At 35.1% G+C, this 23208-nt stretch overlaps 1 protein-coding gene and 1 long non-coding RNA gene across 2 annotated transcripts in view; one reads left to right on the top strand and one right to left on the bottom strand.

Annotated features, from left to right (window-relative positions):
- The window catches only part of NEIL3 (nei like DNA glycosylase 3), a 24138-nt gene extending 6609 nt beyond the window's left edge, over positions 1 to 17529 (top strand). Inside the window, exons 3-10 of the mRNA XM_085311392.1 lie at positions 1295 to 1429; positions 2513 to 2726; positions 4338 to 4412; positions 7064 to 7230; positions 11069 to 11238; positions 13561 to 13963; positions 16145 to 16319; positions 17146 to 17529. Coding sequence (XP_085167518.1) covers positions 1295 to 1429; positions 2513 to 2726; positions 4338 to 4412; positions 7064 to 7230; positions 11069 to 11238; positions 13561 to 13963; positions 16145 to 16319; positions 17146 to 17322 — 1516 coding nt within the window. The 3' untranslated portion in view covers positions 17323 to 17529. The remainder of the gene's footprint in view (positions 1 to 1294; positions 1430 to 2512; positions 2727 to 4337; positions 4413 to 7063; positions 7231 to 11068; positions 11239 to 13560; positions 13964 to 16144; positions 16320 to 17145) is intronic.
- LOC146592261 (uncharacterized) lies at positions 14807 to 23208 on the bottom strand. Its single transcript, XR_014896630.1, has 3 exons — positions 23056 to 23208; positions 17044 to 17337; positions 14807 to 15171 (listed from the first exon to the last, which is right to left on the bottom strand). It is a non-coding gene; the product is annotated as an uncharacterized LOC146592261 (long non-coding RNA).

Below are 23208 nucleotides of genomic sequence, written 5' to 3'. Positions count from 1 at the left end.
TATTATTTATGGAACTTGAGAATTGGAATTTGTTAGAAACAAAATTGGCCCAAATAGCTATATTAACTGAATTGAGAGGTAATAAAAAAATCTTTTGAAAGGGACAGCTTTTTGAAAATTGAAAAAAATTTAATGAATAAATGCTATTAGGAAGTTGCATAAAAAGCTGACTTACGATTGCACTTAGTGAACTGTTGTCTTCACCTGGGTATAAAAAAAAAATTAAAATGCCTGTCCTTTCTGATACGCAGCAAAGAGAAAACAAAAGGAAGTAGACACATGATACTGGGTTTCTGTGGTCACATGTAGTTTGATCTAGTCATTCTTTCTGTATCTAGAAAATAATCCACCTTTTTGATATATAATCTTTTTCATTTAAGAAGTATAGAAGTAGGGCACTACCTCCATTCTTCTCTCTGCTTTCTGGGAGCCGAATGTATCAGGTAATTGTGTAATAAATACATAAACAAACTAGATGGGACAACAATCAAACTTGTCCTTTGCTTAGGTAGACTGTTCCCCAGTAGAACATGTTTTAAAATGTAAAACCTCTTAAAGCATTGGTGATCTGTAAAAGGATTGCTTGGAAGAGTCTGTTCCACTACTTTGCCATCTGTGTATTTTTCACTTTTTCTTTTATTAATTTTTAATTTACCTGCAGTTTTTCCCTTGGTCATAGGCAAAGAAAAGCAGGAAAACAACATATGGCAGTTGTTAATTACATTGTTTATGGCATTATTGAAAGTAGCTTTGATATGATAACAGGGTTGACAGTGTGAGGACTGAAATCTTTCCTTTCTTATTTGAAGACTTTTTGCCCCTTTTAACAGAAAATTATCTGGGGAAGTTGTCTATCAATTCTTTAATTCTTTGCTGGCGACCTTAGAACATATGGTGAAAGACTGGCATTTCAAGCAAAACTATTCTAAGTGAGATAGACCAGGAGTGTGTGTTACTTAATGATCACTTTTGACATTTACATAATAAATTCTGAAGATTCCCTGAAAATTGCTGTGTTTTGGAGTATTTCTAATTTGGGGCAGAAAGAGTTCTTCCTTGGGAACTGAGCACTATGTGAACAAGTCATGTGCCGCCATACTACTGTTAATGACTAGAATTAATGCACATGCATACTGATTTAGTTAGATCAGAATAGTTCACAATTCTAAAAAAAAAAAAAAAAAAAAAAAAAAAAAAAAAAAAAAAAAAAAAAAAAAAAAAAAAAAAAAGACTAACTAATGATGCTTGGAAGCATTGTTAAGGTAATACCCTTAATAACTTTGTTTTTTCTCAGGGTTCACTTTGGTATGAATGGTTCCATGTGCATTAATCATGATGGAAGGAAAGACAGAAATGGAGCACTACCAGTTTTGGAGATACAGCTTGCAGAGGATACAGTTTGTTTTTTTGAGGCAACAGTAGAGTATAGGTAAGGTAAAAACTAATGAAATCACAATGTGATTGTCACTATGTTATTAATGGAATTTATTGAAGTGCTTGGATTGCCATTGTAGAAACAAAGAAATATAATAAAAATTCCTAAACATATCATGTTTATAGTATAGCAGTCTACTATCTGTTACTTTTTGTATCAGTTTATATACAGGTAAAGTAGTTTATGCAATAACTCTTTAAATAGTGTCAAGACTGAGAATTAAATTTGGATTGAATTCTGTCCTCTGATTTGATTGCTGAACCCCATTACTCCTTTAATTTGCATTCAAGTCTCAATTTCTTAACAAGGATAAGAATGTAAGGTTCTTCATATGTGACAATTATTGGTTTTAAATTTTTATGCCAAGGTTGTATTTTCATTTTTGTTTCCTTTTTGAAAGCAAATTGTGTTACTGTTCTAGTTAACATTAACTTGATGTATTAATCCATCAGCACTGTACTTCTCAATGCTAATAAAACTAATAGAAAGCTTGATTTAAAAGCATTTGAGGCTCCTGGATGAAAAGGAATTTGTAAATTAACATATGTTACTTCACATAAATTCACATACATGTTTAAAAAAATAACAGCTTATGTAAGTTTGAGACTTCTTGCAATGAATTCTTTTGAAACTTTGTACTTTTAACTATTTTAAAATTAGGTTTAATTGTAAACCTAATTGTGAAACCTAAAATTAACCTCATAAAATCAAGGTTTAATACAATCTATCTTTTATTATCATGTTGAAACTACTGGACCCTGTAATCTTATAGTTAGTTATGGCTGATGGTCCAAAACCATGATATTTCCATATTCAAAATAGTTCTAAGACAAGGACCTGGCAATTATTTTTCAAGCTAACATGAACAAAAAGAGGTGATTTCTTTCTTGTGTGTTGAGCCAGATGCTAGCATGCTCCACAATACCTCTGCCTGTCATTGGTATTCTCTTGGTTTGTTCTATCTGCATATAATGATATAATGTACCATCATATCGTAAAATGTTGTATTTAAAACCATATAGGTAAATTAGCATATAATTAAAAATACTCTATGTCTTACTGTGCCTTTTCTTCCAGAAATGCAGCTGAAAGTGAGCAGAAAGTGAGAAGGATGGAAAGTTTGGATGTCTGCTCTCCAAAATTTAGCTGTTTAAGAGCAGAAAGTGAGATTAAGCAGCAGAAATCCCGCATGTTGTGTGATGTGTTACTGGATCAAGCAGTATTACCTGGAGTGGGAAATATCATAAAAAATGAAGCACTATTTGACAGTGGCCTCCATCCAGCTGTTAAAGTGGGTGAAATGCCTCAAGATTGTTTTTAATGACAACAAAATATTAGGAATGTAAATATAATGTTTATATAACATTTTGTCATATCCTCTGAAGTCTTGTTTTTTCACTTCTTATTACTTAAGTTCTTTTAAGACCTTTAACTTATGTTTTATCATTATAATCTAGGATATTTGTTTTATGCTAGCTGAGATCTTTTTTGTTTTGCTTGTTTGTTTTTTGTATTCTCATATTTCTTTGGTTTGCATCCTCAAGCAAGTGTCTGCAAACTTCTGTGGAGAATAAAGTCTGATGTTTGCAAATGAGTCTGAAATTATATAGACTGTAAAGCAAAGCTGATGAAAACAGTATCTGGAAGTCTACAACATATATCTTTTAAACATAATTTGCATAAGAGATTTCATAGGATCAGTCTGGATTTGAATCTTATCTAGAGTTGTATGATGATATCCATTCTGAAGTGAATGAATATTCATTACAGTTTGGGGAGGGTTGTCAGTGCATTTGCAGCAGCTTATCATTTCTAAGACTTAAGTATTGCTGTAGAAAAGAGCCTATCCATTCTGGGGGAATGTTAATGTAAAAATGGCACTGCTGCTATGCTTGGTTTATTTGAACAAAAGTTAAAATTGACAGGAGCTAAAGCCTTCTTATGTATCCAACACCCAAAGCTGGATGAATAGGTTAGGAATTGTGCTCGTATGCTTTCTCTCAATCAGTGTTAATAACAAAACAAAAGGGTAAGTGAACCATTCTGTGCTCCACAGCGTTATCAATACCTTGTTTCTGTGGACTTTGAATGCTGGTTCTGTTGAAACTACAGAGAAATCCCTTCATTAGTCTTCTCTAAAATATCTTAAAAAATAAAAATAAAAACTTAGAAAGGACATCCTGGAGGTTTATTCTAATGTCCTTCTCAAAGCAAGACTAAACTTTCACATTAAATCGGATTGTCTGGAATCTTACGCAGTGGAGTTCCAAAAATCTCAAGGACAGATTTCACAGCCCCCACTTCAGTGCTTAATCCATGCCTAGGTATTAATCAAAATGCATTGGGGTGTGTCTACCATGTGAGCTGGCAGAGGAAAGAAAAGTATGACTTAGAATTTTGATATTCTTAATAAAAAAGTGACTTGATATATCTCACTCAAACTGTCGTGCCTTTGGCTCAAGTATTCTTCCTGAAGGTCTCTCATGGGAAAGAGCCTATCTGATGGTAGTTAAGTTATGTCATTTCCCCTAGGAAACCGTGAGGGAACTAAGAGTTATTAACTCCAAGAAGTTAAAACTCATGTTAGTGTCCTATGATCAGGAACTCTTAGGTCAAATGTAGAGGAAGACCACTGAAACTTTTTTTTTATCTAGTATGCCTTTCAGCAGTGAGACAAAGTACGCTATTTAGTATTCACACAACGAGTTTGTGTAGTTATATGTGTAAATATACTATTTTACTGAGATATTACATAAAACATGTAGCCAGAGAATTCATTGTAACAGGAAGCCATGTAATTCCATATTTGCTGAAGATGTCTGGACAGCTAGTGTATTACAGGTGGTCTTACTGTTGCTTAGCATACTAATATTGTAAAAAATTGTGTTTGTCTTATTCACAGGTTTGCCAACTGACGGATGAACATATACGTCACTTGGTGAAAATGACACGTGACTTTGCCCTTCTTTTTTATAAGGTAAGGCCTCGTGTTTCTGAGAAACCTCCAAAACTTGGCTCCAGTGTGTATTTAGTTAAATGTTACCTTCTAGTGGAAACAGTAAAAAGATGCAACAAGACAAATATTTCAGTGAATAAGAATCTTGGTTTGGGTGCTATTAACTGTGAATTGTCAAATGGGGGAGAGGTGGTAGAGTGTAGCCTGTTTTAACACTGTGCAGAACCTTGGCACAGTTGCAGCAGATGAGTTTGACACCATGTTGCCTGGTGAGTGAGTTCAGTTCTGCTGTGTATGCATTGCAAAGTCACTCTGCACATGTCAGAACTGATGTACATTAAGCACATGTTTACAGGCAATAACTAAACTGTAAAGGTCATCTTTCAACACGAAACTAAGAATTGCCTTGGAAGTATGAAGGTGATTGAATTAATATAGCTTCATTTATGAAACTTTGAAATAGTAATTTCTTTGACTAATAAATGGTAACTTCTAACAAGGTTAATTTTGTATAGTTAACAGGAAGTCTGCCCAGGTATAGAAGACAGGAGCTTAAAACTGGTTTCGGAAAGTAGTTCGCAGGCATGTGGGAAGTGTCCTGGTGAGATGTTTGGCTGCCAAATGCAGCTGATGAATAGGGTGCTGAGATTCCTGTCAATGTATTATTAATCATGGGGAAAAGCCTTCTAGCAGGCTTTCTCTATCTTTCTTGTAATGAGTTGAATCTTGTTACATTTTAAACAACGTTTTTGGTTGCTGGAGGGGAGAATTCAAGGTTCTTCAAACTGCTACAAAATCAGTAGCGTTTGTTTCTTCCCCTGAAAACCAGTAATTCCTGGTTCATGGTGGCAGTTGCTCTTTAACTTTAAAAACAGAGGATTCGTAGAGAAAACGTAAGGTTTTGTTTGGTTTTGTTTTTTTCCTGTTTGCAGAGAAATAAACAGTAGCAGTGAAATGGCTGTCTGTTTCTCTCAGCATTTGTTTATGAAAAGCAAGCAGTTAGTCTTTGGAAGGTAAAGAGAAGAGCGCTAAGTTAGTTTTCCTAATGCAGCCTTTCTGTCACAGAGGCTAAAAATTTAACTGTTTAATACAGTTTAATAATAAAAATTTAATAGTAAAACTGCTTAAATTCCTGCTTCTCCCTCAACTCACTGAAGAGAAGTGTTCAATCTCTCCAGGCAAGGGAAATCTCACTCTCCATACTGGTGAAACCTAGCAGTAAAGAGAGAGCACCAGTTCTGCATTAGCTATAATACTGAGACCTTTAGATGTGTAACAGGCTTTTGGAGTGACAGTAAACAAATCACTTAAACTTCTGTAGCTCTGTTTATCTATTTTCAAAATTTTTATAATCCATACTTACACAATATTTGTTCTTATAAATATTATTCTAATAATAATACTGTATTATTATTTCAAATAATCCCTTACAGATCCAAAGATGTGCAATCTTATTGATGTAAATAATTGCTGCTTTTGTTTGGCTTTTAAGTTACTGAGTGGTGGTTCTACAGATAAGAAATTAACTCCAACCTTTAGGAGAAATCCATGAAAAAACAAACTGCTTGTCAATATTCAAGCAAATATGTAATAGAAATACTTTCCAGTTAAATTACTGGATAGTGAATTGTACTTTCAAAAGCAGAAACAGCTGTCATTCAGCAAGGCTAGTTAATATGGCTGCAGCAGAAGCAAATATGTTGAGCCACCTGTATTCTCAGAAAAATCCATGAGTCCTCAAGCATTGTGGAGCTGGAGCCTGTCAGAGCTGGGCTGGTTTTGCTAGGCCAGCTCTGATATCATCTGATCTGTGCTTATGGAACTGTGACTATGGTGCTGATTCTCATGTAACTCTCCAGAGCTGGCTTGGCTCTCCTACTTTCTTTTCTATTTGTTTTTCTTCACCAGTTTTATCAGCCTATGATGACTTCATGCAAATTTTCTCATGAGATGTGCTTGCTTGTCAGCCTTCTGGAGGCTAATTAGATCACATGTACTAAACTAGTACCATGCTTCCCTTAATATGACTTTCTGCCACAATCTAGGAGGCCTGGCATGGCTCTTCAAGGGCCAGCTTGTGTTTTGCATGGCTTGTGCTGATGTGAAACTTTACTGGGTTCAGGCTGGCTCATACGGAGTCTCTGGAATATGGCATTGTGCCATTCTCCAGGTTTTGGGAAGTTTGATTAACCCAGATTGTAGTGTCAGGCCTGAGCTGCCTCTGGGGGGCTTTTTGTTGATTTTTTTGTTTGTTTTTCTTTTTTTGTGCTATGCTATGTTGCTGCTTGTGAAATTCCTTGGGAACACTCCAGCAGGGAGTAGGTCAAAGACTGGTGCTAAATCAGACTTAGCTGATCTAGCCAGACTCAGGCTGGATTCCTGGCATATGTTTGCCTGTGCCATGCAAGTATGTTTTCTGGTTTCGTTCTATTCTTTATTATGTGGAGAATTCCAGACTCTAGTCTAGATTTGGAGTCAACTCTTTCGTAAGTCTGAAGTACAGGTAATAGCATTTATGAGTATCCCTTAAATGTCTTTGTGTAGTAATTCAACTGTCAGTTTACATATGGGGGGGATTTTTTGCCTTTTTTGGCCTTTTTTAATGTTGACTTCAGTTGAAATTAAATTTTTATTGGGTCTTTAACTTGTATTCTAAATATGTTCTGCTTTAGTGTCGCAAAACAGGTTCTCCACTCTACAAACACTACAAAGTATACAGGTGCCCTACCTGTCATCAGTGCAATGGGAAGATCACGGTATGTCGTTTAGGAGAGAACGACAGGATGACCTACTTTTGCTGTCGATGCCAAAAGACTGATCCCCAGCTTGTCAATCTGAGGTATTGTTGTCCCAAAATCTGGGTKCTATTACCCGGTGTGCAAGCAACCAATAGACACACAGGGTCGAGATATTTGTTTATTTCATTTCTGCGCAGAGATGGGTGCTAGGTGGTAAATCCACAAAGCTAGCACACCTTCTCCCCCTCTCATTCTTGATCTATACACACTTTTCAGGGAGTATTTTATACAAATCTTTCTATTGGTTACAGTTTCATTACCTCAGGTAATCGCYCTGYGCTTGTGCTTTCACATTCYTGTTAATTAGCATAGGAAGCGAAGAAGAGGCAGTAACATCATTATCATGTCATTTCCATCTCATTATTCATTTAGGGGTGTGWAGTTTAATATGTTAATAAGCCTTAATGAACCTAAGGTCACTTCTGGGTTATTCTGCTGTTTTTGTCTTACYTACCCCTCGCATTCTTCAAAGCGCTGTGGTTTCATCAAGGTTCTTTAGCCAGAGCTGGTTATCCTTTGCAGTACTGTTTTTCTCTCTCCCTTGTCCTTGAGTCTCATTAACTATTTGCAAGGTTTTTCTCACAGTATCTCTCTAACAGTATGACTGTGATTCTGTAACACTTGAGCATAGTTGTTGTCTGAAAAGTGCTGTAACAGCAAGAAAACATCAGTTCACAAATATGGTGGATCCTTGTGCATTTAATATCCAAAGTTTCTTGACTTTACAAAAATAAATATTTTGGCATTTACAAGTGTTTAAAACTGGTTTCTTGATACCTATGTATTTCAAAGGGCCTAACTTCTATTAAATAGCTAGTACTGTAACCAAATGTGGGAATTGTATTGAACAATTCATAGTATGCAGAATTATGCACTGTTTCTGGAAAAACTGCACCATATTCTTGATATTATCAAAATAATAGGCTTGAATGTTTACATACCACTGAGTTGAATGGTGGAGGGAAGAAAGAAATGCGTGCCCCTTTACAGCCCCCTCCAATCAAATAGGAACAGCTAGACAGCTTTGCATCTGTGCTATTTTGTTCTAGCTAGAAAGTTATGAGGAAAAACTAAACTTAAGTAAATTCAGAATGCAGCAAATCTTGTAGAGCTTCTGAAGTCATAGATTCCATGCTTTCTTAATTGTTAGTGTACTTAGAACACTTTTTCTTCCTTCTTACAGGTTTTGGAAAGATTTTAGTAAAGTGTGCCGCTGAATGTTCCATGTGAATTGTGTTAGCAGCAGCTTTTTTGCTTTTTATTTTTAAAAAAGCACAAAACGCATTTGATACCACACAGAGGCAAAAAGTAATGGTTTCAGAAGAGTCTTACTCACTCGTAAACACTTATGTTGCTCTTGAAAATTTTCATCTCAGGCCTCAGAAGCTTGCTTTTTTATTTTGAGCTTTGTCAGTCTAATAAAACATACTGTTCTGTACAAACTTTGCCTTCATTATTACATACATTTTTGGGTGGAGGTGGGGGGAGAGGATAAGATTTACACAACCTGCAAATCCCTCTCCTGCCCCCTTCTTTTAAGACAACTGTAACTCAGATGGCTGAAGGGATTCTTGCTTAAGATTTAAAAATCATCCCTGAGCACAGATCAAACAAAGAAAAGTCCAGCATGGAAGATAAATATTTCACATGCTGATAACCTCAATTTGCTATATTTTCAAAGGTTATAATGAGAAATATTTTGCAAGGAAGTAAGAGGACAACAATGTTCCAATGAGTCAAATAGAAAATAGTACAGGAAAAAATAATTTCTCCTGTCTCTCTCTCTGTCTCTCTCTCTCTCTCGCAGAAAAGTAGCTATGGTGGAATTTATTTAAAAAAAAAATCTGTTGCATTTTTTTTTTAAGAAAACAATAAAACAGTGGTATCTTCCAATTAAAAAAATGTGGTAAAAGTAGCTGTAAAATAGTCATTTCTAGTGATATCCTCATCATAATGTCAAATTGTTGTATTCTGCTGGTCTGTGTTTTCTATTATGCAGTAGCTGTTATCAAAGTATGTTTAACTCAAATGGCCACTAAATGCTTATCTGCCATTTCAAGCTTTTCACGTTTCAAGGCCAAAAGGAGCCATTGTGATCAGACTGACTTATTGCAGATCATAAGCTGTAGTATTTCACCCAGTGGGTTCTTGGGTCAAATTCTGTAGCTTATGATTTTACTCACTTGAAAATATGAACAAAACATCTATTATAAGCTACCTTATCAAATCAAATGTACCCTGAATCTCTAAAACACGTTTTTTCCCCTATCTCATGATAAACAGGTAAAACAGGAAAACATACCAGATTACACATAGGATATGCTGAATATAATCAGTCTAGTAATGCATCTTTGATACCTCAGTAGTAGAAATGATTTAATAATGTGAAACTATCCATTTTTAATACAGACTTACTACTTAAGCTGTTTCTTATTTAGCCGCAGTATTTTGGTGAATGCTGCTGTAATGTCTATTCTAGCTCTTGACAGCACAGGATGTCTGAACTGTGAGCATTTCTCATTATTGTCCATACCCTTCTTGCTGAGAAAGATGTGGTAGGTAATGGATATCCCTACCATTACAAAAGAAGCATATCTTGGAAGCCTGTTGAGAGTGACAATTGCAGAATAAATGACAGGTCTGACGAATATCTCAACAATTCCCCAAAATAGCATTTTATTTTTTAATTGAAATATTTAAATTTTTAATATTAAAAAGTCTCCAGAATGTGCATAATTTCATGACAAGTTAGGCAGAAAAATGTTTGAACACTTATCAACCATAGTACTTTAAAATTCGCATATATCCCTTACTGATAACAGTTTCTGTTATATTTAATATGCTAACAACATCTGGATATTATGGCAAAAGTAGTCCTTGATAACATGCAATGATTGCAAAATAGTAACTATGATTCTCAGCAAATAAATCTGCCAACATGAGAAGGTGCTATCATTGAACATGACCGAGCACTGGAACAGGTTGCCCAGAGAGGTTGTTGAGTCTCCGTCCTTGGACGTACTCAAAAGCCGTTAGGACACAATCCTGGGCAATGTGCTCTAGGGTGACCCTGCTTGAGCAAGGCAGGGGTGGACTAGATGACCTCCAGAGGTCCCTTCCAACCTCGGCCATTCTGTGATAGTTTACAGGAATATAAATACAAATAAAATCTATTGAAGTGTTTGTAGTACAGTTTTGGCTCACCAGTCACAAGTAGGACATTTCTGAACATTTCTGACATCTTTCCTTTAATGAGAGGAGAAAATCATGAAGCAAGAAAGAAAATTATTAATTTTGAACAGGCTCCTAAATGTTAAAAGTATTTTAGCAAATGGTGACACACAGGACAAATTTTCTAAGTTTAAGGTTTTCAGTTCTGTTGGCTGTTACGATAACACGACCTAATGGCTATCATTTAAATGATAAACAAGAAATTTGTTTGTTATATTGTGTGAATTTCTTTGTATCAGCCTCTGGACAATTCTTCATTTGTTAATGCATTTGTTAGCTAGCATTCTGTAGAAGCAAAAATATTAGAACAATCTTCATTTCTCCCCAGATTTCTTGCTGCAGTACTTGAAAATGGTACAGAATTTGAGAAAGGCTGGAGTATTGTGCCATAGAGTATAACGGGACAATAATTAGCTTTCTGTCAACTTCAGTTTGAATATTTTTATTTATATTACCTCTCCAGCATTGGGGAAGATTTGCCCTTTAGGTAAAGAAAAAGATCAAATTCTAATCATGACATGCTGTCCAAGCTCGAATAGACAGCTGTAACACTGCGTTCACTAGCCCTGTGTCTCCCTGCACATAGTGGTGTAGGGTAATTTGTAGAAGAAACATCACAAAATGCTAACATCATTCTTTTTTTCACAGCAAGCTGCCAACTAGAAATAGCTTAATTGGCTGGGCATATGGCAGGGGGTCATGCTCTAATGAACATGTAGCTCAGAAATCTGAAGAAGAGTGGACATGTATGCGCTGTACCCTAATAAACAAGCCTTCTGCTAAAATTTGTGATGCCTGCTTGACTTCAAGGCCTGAAGGTATTGAAAGATAGTTTGGAACTTGGATTGGGGGGAGGGAAGAGGATTGTATATTTGATGCCATTTTCAGAACCATAAAACTATAGAAAAGTGCCTCATAGGTAAACTGTAAATCATTTTTATGTAACTTTCACTAACTTTAAAGCCAGATTTTGGGAGAATCTTATGGAACCAATCATGGAAACTGTCTTGTCTTAAACTAAAACACTAAAAATATCCAATCTTTTAGGTTTGTGTGCAAGTGAGGATTCTATGGACAAGCAATTTCTGCGACCCTTTGTTTTTAATGGGGGAAGGAGTGAGACAAAATGCCATTCTCTCATTCTTTCAGCTCCCCTTAAAGTCATCAAATGTTTGCAGCATATTTCTGATAGAGAAGAAAATTGCTGTGGGGGGAGGGCAAAAAGTAATTTCTATTCTTTCATGTGAACAAAAGCACTAGGAGAGTGTATTTTAGAACTCTTTGCAAAGGATGAGTCAGGGTTTCTTATGGGCTAGGTATATAGGCTAACTCCAAGTTCAAAATAGGGATGGTTCAGGACTTGCTTCCTAAATTTGTTGTTTATCTCTTACTGAAGCTTTACTGCTACTACCTAGACTCTCATTGAGCAGCAGCAGCAGTGCATGAGACATAGAAAGTGAAAAGAAAATGGAAATAGAACTGAATGAGTAACATACTCATTCAGTATGTCATGAGTATGACAGCCTTCTGTCCAGATTTCTGTTTAGAAATACAGATTAAAAACAGATGAGTGAAGTAATGGACTTCACCTTGGCCCTGAAACCTGTGTGTGGGTTTGGTAGGTTTTTTGTTTCGTTTTTTCAAATGTGAAAGAGAAAACTAAGCTCTGCTCTTCATTTTCTGTAGTAAAAGTGTTGTAATTATTCTGCAATTGGATTTACAGGAAGTTAGGTGGATCAACACTCACACTCCGAGATATTTGAATTGTTCCATGTATTCCAAGAAACATAAGTCTAAAGGTGTGCATGTATGTGACTTCTTAGAACTAAAGCTGATCCTATAACAGCTCTATTAATTGAAACTCTTCTACTTTAAAAACTAACCCTCCGCTTACTTCTTGCTGTGCCTACAGAATAACTCAATAAAGTGTCAGAAGTCTGCATACTACAACTTAATCTTTTATTTTTCTAGCCTTAATTCTGCAAAACTGAGGGAAGCTACTTTTCAGTAGTATACAGGCTCTTCATATTTGAGAAGAATTAATGCATTTATTTAAGCTCCAGGACTGATTGTTTAAAAGTTGTTTGGATTTAACAACATGACTTAAAGTATATATGCTGAAATTGAAATTAAAGATCACAGATTCTCATAGCTCTTGAAGGTACTTTGAGCCATACTTTTCAAAGTGCCAAAAACCTCTCAGCCTGCTTGAAGAAGCATCTTAGGGTACTGATGCCTGTTTTTTACAAAATCAGTTTAAATCATTTTTTTAACGTAAGTGTTGATTCACTCTAGATACCACCTTGTATGAATGGAATGGTGTGTATCAAACTCCTCTCTTATTCCAGTTAAACTCCCAGTTTCCCAAGCCAGGAATCAAGAAAAGTATATTTTTGTGCATAGCATAGGATTTGTTGCCAGCAGAGGCTAATCACCTTGTTCTTTCACTGCAAAATCAGTGCCAGAAACCTATAACCTTTAATCTGCACACAGACTCAGATTTACCAATCAACGTCTCTCCTAGAATTAATACTCTTTGCTGGATCTTAAAATATATAGCAACCTCTGCACAGCACAGATCTCTAAAGCTTTCTATCAAAATCTTGTTCCATTTCTTTTCCCATACTACTTCTAAGTTTTGCTTCTTTAGCTATATGCTATTACTGCAAACAGGCTTGGAATTTGAAAACTTGTTAGATTTAATGGAATACTATTACAAACTTTTTTTTTCTTTAATAAGACTTTACATTGTAGAAGTGTTATCTGAGTTGGGGGGGGGGTTGTTTTGTTTTTAAATATGGCTTTGCTTATGTCTCTTATCTTACAGGCATTAAGGTTCCCTGTCTTCCATCCTCTCCTATAGCTTTCAAGTATAGAATACTCTTCAAATCTAGCCCTATTCAAATAACTGTAACGTTATCCTGAAATACACAATGTTGGCTCCAAAACTGTAATAGCTTTGGTAACTGAAGAAATTTGGTGTTATATCTAATCTGTGACAGGTTTTACGATCTTTCAAGATGTAAAGTAAACAGAAGTAAATTCATTGTTTCGCTCTGTGAACAGTTGTAGATTATAAATATGATCTATAGACTTGCTCTACACAGATGGATTATAACCAATGTTTTATTTTTCCTTAGTTCCAAAGATAGAGAATGATGAAGATTCTGCAGCCTTTAACAGAAGCTTAATGAAGTACCCTTGTAATGATTTTGGAAAGCCAAGTGTAGAAATAAAGATCAACAGGAAAGCTGCATTTGGACATACAACCCTTGTCTTAACAGACCTTGGTAGCAAAGTTGTTCTGAGAAACAATACCCAAATATCTGATGGACACACTCAGCATGATTCACCAAAGAGAAATTTGGATCAAATCCAAAATAATGTATTCCAGTCAGGGGGAAGCATAGACAAGTACTGTTCAACAAATGTCACGGCTATGGCTTCATCCTCCCATCAGCAGCCTCTCTCTTTCAAACCAGTCCAAAAGAAGCAGAAAACTGATCATATATCCCCTGTTCTCCAGCATAATATAGGTATCAGGTATGTTATTCTAAAATGTAAATAAGTCTTTTTATAATCACATAAACAAACTTTATACCTGAAGACTAATGGAATACTGTAGGGTTCGGACATTGGCTTCAGATTTCTGTCAGAGGTAACTTATTCCTGGGTAACTAGAATTACATTCAGATTTCAAAAACACTTAATGACCTAGACTTTTACTGAAAAAGTCCTGATTTTGGCATCTAGCCAGTCCTGTTGTTAACTGAACTGCTGTTCATAGTTCAGATTTTTACATGGAATAGCACAGTATAGCTCTAATCAGTAAACTGGACCAGTTCTGTCTAAAGAACTATCTGATCACTGCTTGCATTAGTGATGTAGTTGCTGTATTCTTAGAGAGATCTTGAAATCATTATGAAAGATTCCAAAATGTGAACTGATGTCCCTCTTTAAAGTAGACAGGTGATCTTTTCTTACTATTTTGATCATTAATTTGTTTTCCTTGTTTAAAGAGATGGTCTTTAATCCTTTACTTTTGTTATTTGCAAGAGCATATATGCTTAGCTTTTTTACCTATTGCAACCTAAAGAGAAGAGAAACAGGTCTGTGATGGGAACTCTGCTAAAATGCTATCTATCTGAAAATTAGAAGCACGAAAGATAAATCTTTTTATCTCTCTTTAAATGTTTAAATTCTTACAGCATAATGAGAGTAGCCAAATGACTGACTTATTCTAATTAAAATGATTTGTAAACTAGCAATTTTCAATATTTGTCCAGGGTATGAACCTCTGTACTGGTAATTTGAAGAACCTCCCAATGCTATTTTCTCTTAATCTTTCCCTCATCCTACATGTAATTACTTGACAGTCCACCCATCCTAAATTTTTACAGCTACACAGCCCTATTCAGACACATCCATAGTCTAGTTAAGAGAAATTTGGTGAGAACTTATTGAAGTTGTCAGGGAAAAGACTGGCAGAGATCCACAGCAATAATGGGAGTGCAAAGTTGATATAATTAACGGTGATGAATTATATAGAGTGAATGTGAAAGACATTCATGATATGCTACAAAATTCTTGGTGATGTATTTCTTCTGAAATGTAGAAGTATTTTTCACTGTTGAAGCACCTGGTTGTGAAATCAGATCTTGCTTGCTGGCATACTAGGCTGTATGAATACAGATTCTCCTTACGCAGTAAAGGGCTACAGAGAACTGAGGACGTAGGCAGGATAATTGAGACTAGAGGGAAGCACAAAGAAAATGAGACAGCAACAGGTAGTTATGGCAAGTCATCAATTTAAACATATCTACAGTTTGAGGGAGTTTGTTTTTTTCTGAAGCTGTGCCAGAAACGTGTCTCATTTTAATGAGATGTTGGAAGAAAACTTTGCTGATGTCTACAGGACTGTCACCGTCCAGATATAAAACACAACATAAAGCTCCTAAGCTGAAAAACTTAGCAAGAATGGAGTGAACTAATTAATCTTTTCTGTTTTTACTGTGGTTTCATCACTGCTTTTCTGCTCTGTAAATAGATTAGCAATATCTATTTCAGAGATACTAACCTTTTTTAAAAATTGTAATGTGAAAAAGAAGAGCCTTGTGAATTCCATTCAGATAATCTCTGGCTAGTTCAGTCATGAGGAACGAAGACAGAAACTTTATCTCCTTCAGAGAACACTTCCACCTGCTCAGCTAGATTACTTTTTGTCAGAATACGATTTGGAGCATTATAGTAACTTTTTATTGAAGAGGATGTGAAGTGCATCTGTGAAGCGCACAAACATCTGTGACCTTGAGTAATTACTTGATATTGTTGTGGGTTTTTTTCTTCCTCTTCTGAGAGAATTCTTTTAGTGCATGTTGGAATTTGGGAAGGAGGATACAATATAGGGACTATGATTTGTTTTGCAGATGAATATAAGAATATGTTCAAATAGTTTAAAACAATAGTTAATGATAGGGAAAACTGGTATAGTACCTAGAAGATGAGCACAGAGTTAAAGTTGTCTGTTCACTCCTAGGAATCACTCATCTTTACTTAAAAGCACAATAGTGTGCATTAGAAAAGCAAGCTTGTTGGCTGCCACTGTGTGCAAAAGTACATTGAGTGTGCTATCCTAACAGTAGGAGAAAGCATTCTTTGTCTGGATGTGGTGTTGGTACTCCCTTTAACATTATGCAGAAGTAATTTTTTAACCTGTCATTACAGCAAACATCAAGTTAATATGACAGATGGTATTTGTACGTTAAACACGGGCCATCCTCGCTGCACTAAACATAGCCGCCTCTGCAGCCTCAGAGTTGTGAGAAAGGAAGGAGAAAACAAGGGCAGACAGTTTTATACTTGTCCTCTACCCAGAGAATCTCGGTGTGACTACTTTCAAGTACGTATAAGATTTCGGAGTCTGTTTTCTAATAAATAAGATTATATGCCATTTCCTTAATTCAGTAGGTCTCCTTGCTGCTCACTTACCCTAGTCTCTGTAATTGTGGAAAGATATAATCCATTTAAAGCTTAAGGTCATTTTGGATACTTTTGCACACTGAATTGAAACTGAGAACATAATGGTAGCTATGAATGAGCAGTTTATTATTTACTTCTTATAGCTTTGAAGGCAGGCATCTGCTTGTACAAATACTCAATCTAACTGAGTGCAAAGTAGGAGAGATACATAGTAGGAATGTTGATTGGAAGGGACTTCTAGAAGCTGTTTAGTTTAACCTCCTGCTTGAAGCAGGACTTTTACCAACACATGTATCTGTCTAGCCAAAATCTTGAAAACCTCCACAGACGGAGATGCCATAATGTCTAGATAACTGCTGTGCTAATGCCTAATGAGACTGTTCCAGCTGCAACTTGTGGCTACTGCTCCTTATTTAACTGAGAAGAGTTGTCTCAGTCATTTACTATCAGGCAGCTGCAAATGAATTCAGGACAGTAATAACTGTGACACCTTAATTTTAAAGAATGTGTGTATTCTAAAGTTACAAAGTTAAAATATTTAACACTAAGTTATATGTAGTTACAATTAATGTTACAGAAAAATCTAAAATCATTAATCACAAAAGACAACAAGTTGTCTTAACTATCAGGAGAAGTACACTTACCTGCTAAAGCCTCCTCTGTAGATCTATTTCAAATTTCTATTACCAATTTTAAAATAAGGAATTCATAGCCATCACATACACTAAAACTATTTCTTTTGGCAGTGGGCTGATTTGAATTTTCCATTCTGTAACCATGGGAAGCGCTGTGTTATGAAGACTGTGTTGAAGATTGGTCCCAATAATGGAAAGAACTTTTTTGTGTGCCCTTTTGTGAAGGAAAAACAATGTGGCTTTTTTCAGTGGGCAGATAATGGGTCAGGTATGCAGATTATTGCTTGATACTGAAATTTTCACCTGTAAAATGACATTCTGTAGTTATTTGCTCCTTAGGATGTCTTAGAAGTATTTGACTTTTTTAGTCATTATTGGGTTTTTTTTTCTGTTTATTGGTTCATAACGAAATAGGTCCAACAACTAAGAAAAGAACTACAGATGTTGAAAGAGTAATTGCTATCTCTAGTCCTATGGAAAAAAAAAATCAAACATTGCTTGCATCTTGCATACTATTTTGAAATAAAAACATTCAACTCTCAATGTATTGTGAGATACTATTAAATTCCAATTAGCAAAAAGTGAACCATTTGCTCTCTCAAAAATGTCACTGAAGTTTGTCAGCAATGTAAACTTCCAAGTATATGTAATTTATATAACGGATAACTACTTAAACTATGAATTTAGATTTTTTTATGCATGAACATGAATTTAATAAAACTCAATTTTTTCAATTAATTCAATTAATTTAATTATTTAATAAAAATCATTACTTTTTAAATAAGCACCATACTTAATTTCTTCTGAACTCAAAATGAAACAGCAATGGTTTATATACTTCAAATCTTACCATAGTTGAATATATGTGACCTTGTTAGATTTGGAAAACAGTGACAAAAAATGTCCCATAACCAACAATATAACTGTACAGCTTGCTTTATTACATATTAAGTCCAATTCCTAACACTTGATTCTGGCTGCTTTCAAAATTCCCCCCCCCACCCCCACCCTAATCTATGTGAAATGTATTTTAAACCATTCCACCTAGGTTGTTTAATTTCAATTTACATTTGCTTGTCTTAATGCTCTTTGATAAGGCAAGAGGGAAGGTAAATAGAATATGTTAAATTATACGTGTGAATCAAAGGAGAAATAAAACTTTTAAGGTCTTAGGAGCACCAGCTSTAGACGAGGGAAACAAAACTGTAATGAACCAATGGGGGTTAGGTTCAGCTCGGTTGGTTAGAGCGTGGTGCTGCTAATGCCAAGGTCGTGGGTTCAGTCCCCATACCGGCTACACTGAGGGTTGGCCTAGATGATCTCCAGAGGTCCCTTCCAACCTCACCATTCTAGGATTCTATGAATGCCTGTAGCTTCAGCCATAACTGAAGGACAATCAGCTTTTGAAGAAAATAATTGAAGAAGCTTATTTGTGAGAGAAAAACAGGTATAAATGTTTCTTTTATATACTGCTCCAGTCTGTGTCTATGCTTCAGAACAAATTCTGTCATTTCTGACAGCTAACTGCTTAGGGTCAGTGGGTCAGGAGGACTTCACTGTACCTTAATGCATATTTAGTTTTTCTGAGGATGTTGTAGAACTTCAGTCCCACTTAAACCTTCCATGGTGCTTGTGAATTCAATTCATTCTTGTCCTATCCAACACAAATTCAGACCAGGCTTTTTTCTTCCTCCTTTTAATAGCCTTTAAACATTTCAAGTGTTCTAAATCTTTCCTTGTAGGAAGGAAATCCTTTCTAATCAGATTACGGAAAACACAATCCATATGTTGCTCAATGAACTTTTTCCAAATAATCTCTCTCATTCATGAAGCTTATTATTTAAAGCAGGGTACAGGACTCCAGCTGAGAACAAAACAAACTACTCTGTAGTGTAGTCATTTTTTTTACTGTCATCTCTTTATATGATACTTATGTAATGTATACACACATTGTGTACATGTGTGTAATATATCACTAACACACTATACATTATGGGTATACATCATTGTAACAACGCTTAGACCTCTAAATCTTTAAAATTGCTATCTAACCAGTTCCTCACTTGGATATGCACAATTGATTAGTGTGACAAAGTCCCCGATCATTATTTTTAAATTGGGCATGCATCACTTCTGAATGGCTTGCACAGGGATAATCCTTTAGTAGTCCAGCTAAACATGAAAGAAATCAAAAAGGAATATAACCCTTTTTGGTCACTTGCCTGTTACATGTTCGATGCTCACTGAAGATTAAATAGGTTTTTCAGATTTTGACGCTTGAAGGATAACTGTTGGACTGTTATGTCTTATTTTAACAGTTGGACAAGAAGTAAGTATCTGCTTACATACAGCACATTTAAGTTTGTAAAGGATTACTGCTTTTATTAACTACTATAATTACTTTCTTTTTACTGTTCTAATAGGTCTAGAATGTATTGTATTGTTCATGCACTTTTTTCATAAAGAAAGTTAATCTGATCAACAGAGTAGTAAGGTGTAAAGCACATTTACCTTTTGAAGAGGCAAAATCTGAATCCTTTATTGAAAGGAGCAGGATATCCTGCATTAGACTAGACACCCATACAATGTCCTTAGCTTATATAAAAGGACAGAGAATATTTCATTTCCTAGTGGAAATAAATCTGCACTTTTTTCAGTACTCTTCATTATGTCAGTCAGGCTGCCAAAATTTCAGTAGGCCTTTAGTATGCATTGTTTTAGAAGTATTGCAGAAAAAATACGTTTTTTTATAAATTGTAAAAACCAATTTGGAAACCAAAAGGAGAAAAAGTGTTTAAAACAAATTATTTTGGTCCTTGTTATTGGTTCATCTATTTAACAATAAATTTATCCCAAAGCTTGGCTAATTTAAATAAACGTGAAATAACCTAGAGTAAAAAATTCATTCATTTTTACAATAGTAAAAGTTTCCACCTTGAATAAAAGCTTATTTATTTTTAAAAAGTGATTCTGTATCACCTCATTTCTGCTACTTCCTGTTAGCATAACTACAAGTATTACCATTTTATAGCTTATATTTATCATCTCAAGCATAAGGTAATAGGCCAGAATAGGTTAGCCAGTTGAAGTAACCAGGGTGACTGCAGATAAAATAGTGAACAATAGCTCTTCAACTCTATCAGTGAGACTGCATGTTAGAAATTTTATAAACTCTATTTGTACCTAAAGTCACAATAAAATATGTTAAGAATTCTTAGCATCTACTGCTCTCTAAAGATGTTTCAGAACTGTTGCATCACTTGAAAAAAGCACTATCTTGGTCAAACAGGTATCTCAAAAGAAACAAACATTTAGATCAAATAAAATCAGACAAGAGATGTAATCTATCAGATAAAATGTTTTAGAGGGATTTTGAAATGTATAAAATAACATTTTAAGAAGTTTAAGCAGGAAATAAGGCAAGAGCCAGAAAGAAAGATACATCTATCAGAGAACACAAAATGAAAGCTTTTTTTGAGTGAACAGAATAGTGAAAGATTCAGACCTGTGAAAGGTTCTCAGGGTACTGCTTGTATAGATATTTTTCCTTCTCTGTTTATTCCATAAACAAAACTAAATCTAGAAATTGATTTTTCAGTTTATTACCTCTTCCTTCAACTTCATGAAGGTTCCTCATGAAGGTAGGGAAACTCTAATACCAAGGAGAACTTATTGCTGTTTTAAAATGCTACAGCTATCACATGCTATACCTTAAATAAGCTTTGGTAAGGAAGATTACCAATTATTTTATTGTAATCTCCTATGTCTCTCCTATATTCACCACCTATTTAAGCTATAAACTTAAAAGTTTGTAGACTCTGTTCCCTTGGGCTTATGTTTTGTGGGGTTGGTATAGGCTGAATTTGCTTATGAAATATTCTGACTGTCTAATATGACAAGCTTCAAAAAGGTGGGAACAATAACAAAGGGCAAGGATACCCAAGTACACTACAGTAAACTAGCATGTGGAGGAATTGGGGAAGTGCATGTCAGTGAAAATAGAGATACGGTAACAGACTGAATTCTAACCCACTGTCTGCCTCTGCATAATTTACCAGTGCACCAGCCTCTTTGGTAGGAGAGCATTATATAACCTGTTTAACAAGCTGTGGCTCGTAGCTGGTTATAAAAGGTTTTACTAACAAAGCTGTCAAGAAAACATCCCAGAGTGGGTACACACTCAGTCTTTCAAAAAGAATGCATTTCAGTAGACAGGTCTTGAAAGCATCTCTTATGTTTACTTGAGATAAAACTATTCATTTTTTCTTTTGTCCAGCTAGTTTACTGTGTTTTCTTTTTACACTGATTCATCTATTAAAGCACAAATGACAGAACATCCTTAATTCAATTTGTATTTGTTTACCTATTTTAACAGCCTGTGTTGTATACAATCAACTCTGAAGGTTGGGAAGAATAACAAAGGCTTAATTAAGAGAGGGAACTGTCTGTGCTTCAAGGCTTTGATGATTTTTGTTCCTCATGAAAGCCACTACAAGTGGCTTTTAAAACATAGCTATTTCTTAAAGGCCTTAGGGTTCTAACATACAGGTTTTTTACTTTAACTTTTATCTGTACACAAATATTGGAAAATAGGGCATACTACAGGTTTCTACAGAAAGCTATTAGGACTGAAAGGCCTACATAAGTTCTTCTGAATCGGCACATTCTGAAGGAGCAAGTAATTGCAGAAACTTGAATAGAAGCTGTCCCCAGATTTTGATCACAGGATTCAGGAAGACAAATAGGGCAGAAGTATGGTCATTTTTCATGTAAACAGAAAACATTTCTATAAACTAAGCTTTTGATAGAACTATATTCATCTATTAAAGGGTATCTATTCAGATCTTTAAGCCCAAAAGATATTATGGTGATCAGCTAACCTAGCCTTTTGCAGAAACCAAGTGGATTTGTTATGCTCTTTTAGATGGCTGAAGTGTTTTAATGTCCACTAATCTTCTACATGCACTTTTTCTAGAATTTCTTTGTGGTTATTTCATTCAATTATAACTTCTCTCTCTCTCCCCCTCCTTCGTGGTCCCAAAAATATTTGATCTCACACCAGTGAAAGTTATGGTTTGACATGCAACAAACATCATGCATTAGAGGCCAGAACACTGTACTCTGGAAAAAGAAACACCACCTGAAATAGGGAAAACTTGGAAATATGCCTTAAGGTATATCCAGAAAACACAATTCAGCACCGCACAGAAATTACCAAACCAGTTTTAGTACCCCAAACCCAAAAGGGCAGCATTTACAAGGCACTTTTATTTTAGTTAACTGATTCTGTTAAAAGCAGAGTATTGACCTAATATAGCCTATTTCAAACTTAAGACGAAGTTCATCAAGAACAACTAGAGTAAAAATGGTTCACAATTAAAATGATATAAAACAAAAACAAAACTACATTTCTTGGTGTCTTGGTTTTACCAGTAAAACCCTAGGTTTCATCAAGAAAGAAACAAGTCAGATTCAAATTCAAGCACTTATTCAGTAATTTACTTTAGAACTTCAGCATGATCTGAAACATACAAATGGAAATTTTGCAGTATCTTCAAATAAATGTTCAAGCAACAAGTTGCAAAGTATAAGTAAGTGAAAGTTTAAATTTCCAATTTAACTCTAAATTACATTTTAAGAGTAAGTTTACAGTACAAAATTTAAACTCATTATTATAACATTACTGTAGAAAGTCTGTGGAAATGAAAAAAAAATCAGCTAAAGTGCAATTCTGAAGACAAAGATGGTAGGCTGTATTCTTAAATATAGCATTTCCAAGTGAGGAGATCTTGAAGTGTGATTTGCTTTGACTCTGAGAAATAGCATTTCAACAAATGCTAGGATTAGTATATGAACAGTATAAAACTGAAAAATGCACTCAATACTGGAATGTACAGGCAATCTTAAAAAAAAGTGTACTTAGAAGAATTTAAAAAGATTATGCAGTCATCTTCATCTTTTCTTTACTATTCATTCTAATATACTTATATAGTATATCCTCTGCTTTCTCTGATAGCTTACCTTATTTGTGTTGTATTTTCCACTTCCCAATTTCCTTTCCAAAGTTCAGTCTTCACTAGAAAAACATGCAATCTCAAGATGACTAAATCTTTTTCCTTGATTAGTCAGGATGACTATAAGTAGGTTAATCCAATATCAGATACTGAGGGCAGT

Source organism: Rhea americana, unplaced genomic scaffold (assembly GCF_003343005.1).
Source record: "Rhea americana isolate MKP2758 unplaced genomic scaffold, rheAme1 scaffold_34, whole genome shotgun sequence".
Lineage (NCBI taxonomy): Eukaryota > Metazoa > Chordata > Aves > Rheiformes > Rheidae > Rhea > Rhea americana.
This window is presented reverse-complemented; position numbering and strand designations above follow the sequence as displayed.